This window comes from Octodon degus, unplaced genomic scaffold (genome assembly GCF_000260255.1).
Source record: "Octodon degus isolate 3935 unplaced genomic scaffold, OctDeg1.0 scaffold00128, whole genome shotgun sequence".
Lineage (NCBI taxonomy): Eukaryota > Metazoa > Chordata > Mammalia > Rodentia > Octodontidae > Octodon > Octodon degus.
The window spans coordinates 610,643-613,177 of record NW_004524704.1 but is presented as its reverse complement, the minus strand read 5'-3'; the positions used below and the strand labels follow the sequence as shown (position 1 = coordinate 613,177).

The 2,535-nt window shown below is 50.0% G+C and overlaps 1 protein-coding gene across 3 annotated transcripts in view; it reads right to left on the bottom strand.

The window, feature by feature from the left end:
* Positions 1–2,535, bottom strand: part of Map3k13 (mitogen-activated protein kinase kinase kinase 13) — a 142,192-nt gene that overhangs the window by 7,712 nt on the left and 131,945 nt on the right. For all 3 annotated transcript variants that reach the window (XM_023700925.1, XM_004640873.2, XM_023700924.1), the window contains exon 11: positions 1,658–2,402. In XM_023700925.1, coding sequence (XP_023556693.1) covers positions 1,658–2,402 — 745 coding nt within the window. The remainder of the gene's footprint in view (positions 1–1,657; positions 2,403–2,535) is intronic.

Sequence of the window (2,535 nt, the reverse complement as noted above, 5' to 3'; positions counted from 1 at the left end):
TAGCTTTTTGGTCTGAGAAGGTCAGCGAAATGTCCTCAGGATTTATCTTGAGATCCCGTACCTCAGATTATAGAACCTTTGTCAGTGTAGCCATGTGGATGAGTCACGGCCATTGCTTGGCCAATGTGCTCTCTGTGAAAGCCTGAGAGAATGTCTTCTCCCCACATGACTCTCCTTAGGCACACTCTACGTCATCGAAAACTTTCATTTTTATGTGAGCTAGATTTTTTTTTTTTTTTTGACACCTGTGTAGCTCAGACTGGCCTCAAACTTGTGATCTTCCTGCCTCAGCTTCCCAAGTGCTGGCATGATAAGCCTGCCCCAGTAGGCCTGGCTGAATCATGTCTCAATAAAGTCATTACCAAAAACTATGTGTCGCTGGCTACAGGCATGCGGAGGTAGAGAACAGATGGCCCTAAGTGACTGCACTGCTGGGACGGCGCTTACTCCCTGGGAGTGCTCAGGCAGCGGAGCGAGGTATGGAGACACACACAGCAATACCTCGGCTCACGAACGGTTCTGTTCAGGAACAATGCAATTCCCATACAGAAGCTTTTGGAAAAATGTTGCTTCTGTTTGCCAGCTCTGCTTCAGGAGCTGGATGCTAGCTTGGCCTTCTTCCCCAGAATTGTGAAACAAATTAAGTACCAGGTGAACGTGAGGCTTTGCTGCAATGCTACTTAGAACCGAGAGGGGAAGGCTTCTACGTTCCAGACGTGACTCTAAATGCCCTGACGTACAGACTCCTGTGTATCGGTCCTCATATCAAGCAGGGAGGCAGAGTCCATTCTCAGTGGAAATGCTTAGACAAGGAAGCCGAGCTGCCCAGAGGCACCAACGGGGAACAGCCTGGCTTTGAATTAAGATCTTAGCCACTGTAGTAGATGCGGCCCAGCCAGTAAACCTTAGGTAGCCAGGGGATGGGGAGGAAAATAGGTTTTAGGTACTAAGAACTAGGTAGTTTGATGTGGTTATTAATTAAGGCAATGTTTTATAAAGTGTATTGTGCAGAAAGCTAGTTCCACGAGGGATTAATAGATGCTACCTTAGAAGGTCAAATAGGTGGGGGAAGTGATGGGCTGCATAAATTTGCTACATGGTTTCCTAAAGTCTATTATTTATGAGCCCGGCATGGTGATGCATGTCTGTAATCCCTCAGCACTCAAGAGGTTGAGGCAGGCGTATAGCTGTAAGTTCAAGACCAGCCTGGGCTACTTACTGAGTTGAAGGCCAGCCTGAACTAAACAGCAAGTCCCTGTCTGGAAAAACCAAAACAAAACAAGTCTATGCTTTCTATCAATGTGCACTAGGATGCTTCAAGAGGAGACAGAATGCTGCTTCTTATGCAATGAGAAGCATCCTCCTGAAACATCTCTCAAGGCTAGAGTTCCAGGCAGTGGCTTCCAAGCTGCTTTGATTGCCTTTGCCTAATAGGTGTTTATCTACATTTTAGTCGGTCCCTACTTCAGTGGGTCCCAAACGCTACACCCTAGCCCTTCACTTAGACCGTGTGGAAAGTGAAACTGCTATTTGTGTTTTGTTATCTCTTCTCTCTCTAAAATGTAACTCTGAAAGCATGGCTATAATGCATGCGACATGCTGGGCTCTGATGTTCTTTGAGGGCAGGGACACAGGCACCTGCTGCTGTCACACTCACCTTCTGGAGGGGCCTTGGCTTTCGAGGTAGCAGCGGAGGGGCGACGTGGTGAGGGCTGTTGAACGCATCCTCTTCCGTTTTCTCAGAACCTCCAGCGCTTTCTGAGAGAGGATTGTGTGCTGGTGACTTGGAAAGCTCGGGGCTCCTCCCCACTGGCTCAGCAGACAGGCTGTCCAAGGGCCCACACTGTTCCGGCCTGCACTGGAGGCAGGGGTCATATGGGTCTGCCTGACAGCAGCCCCAGGGGCCAGCCTGGCCCTTGTCAGGCTCAGGACTTCTCCAGCAATCTGCGGCCATGGCTGTGGAGATGAGGTCAGGGCTGGAGCCAGGCATCTGTCTCTGAGCGTGGTTGCTGAGCGGGCTCCGCAGGGCCGCTGCAGGGCCGAAATACCTCAGGTTGTTGGCACAGGTTGCAATATCCTGTCCGTGCATACTGAGTCTGGGATGGTGGTTCTGAGCCACGGGCGGAGGGGGGTGCTGGTATTGCTGCTGCAGAGCATTAGGGTGCTGGGGGTGGGCGTGAGGCAGGCAGGGGGGCTGGGGTGAGTGTTCCTGGGCTGGCTGGCTTTTCAATATGGCTGCAAAGTCACTATGGCTGCCCCGACTGTTGCCCCGACGGTGGCGTGGTTTGCTGCGGTATCTGCTCTTGCTACTTGAGCTGGACATTTTGGGACTTCCAGACAAAGGGGACGCGGTGGGAGCCACCTCTGTGCTAGGGATACCTTCAGACCTCAACAGATCTGGCCTAGGAGAAAAAAGCAGGCTTAGTTTTAAACACATGCAAACATGTTAATGTTTAGAGCAATATAATCCAAGTCTTAAGGCACACATACCCTTTGATTTTTTAATTAGTTTTTTTTTTTTTTTTTTTTTTTTTT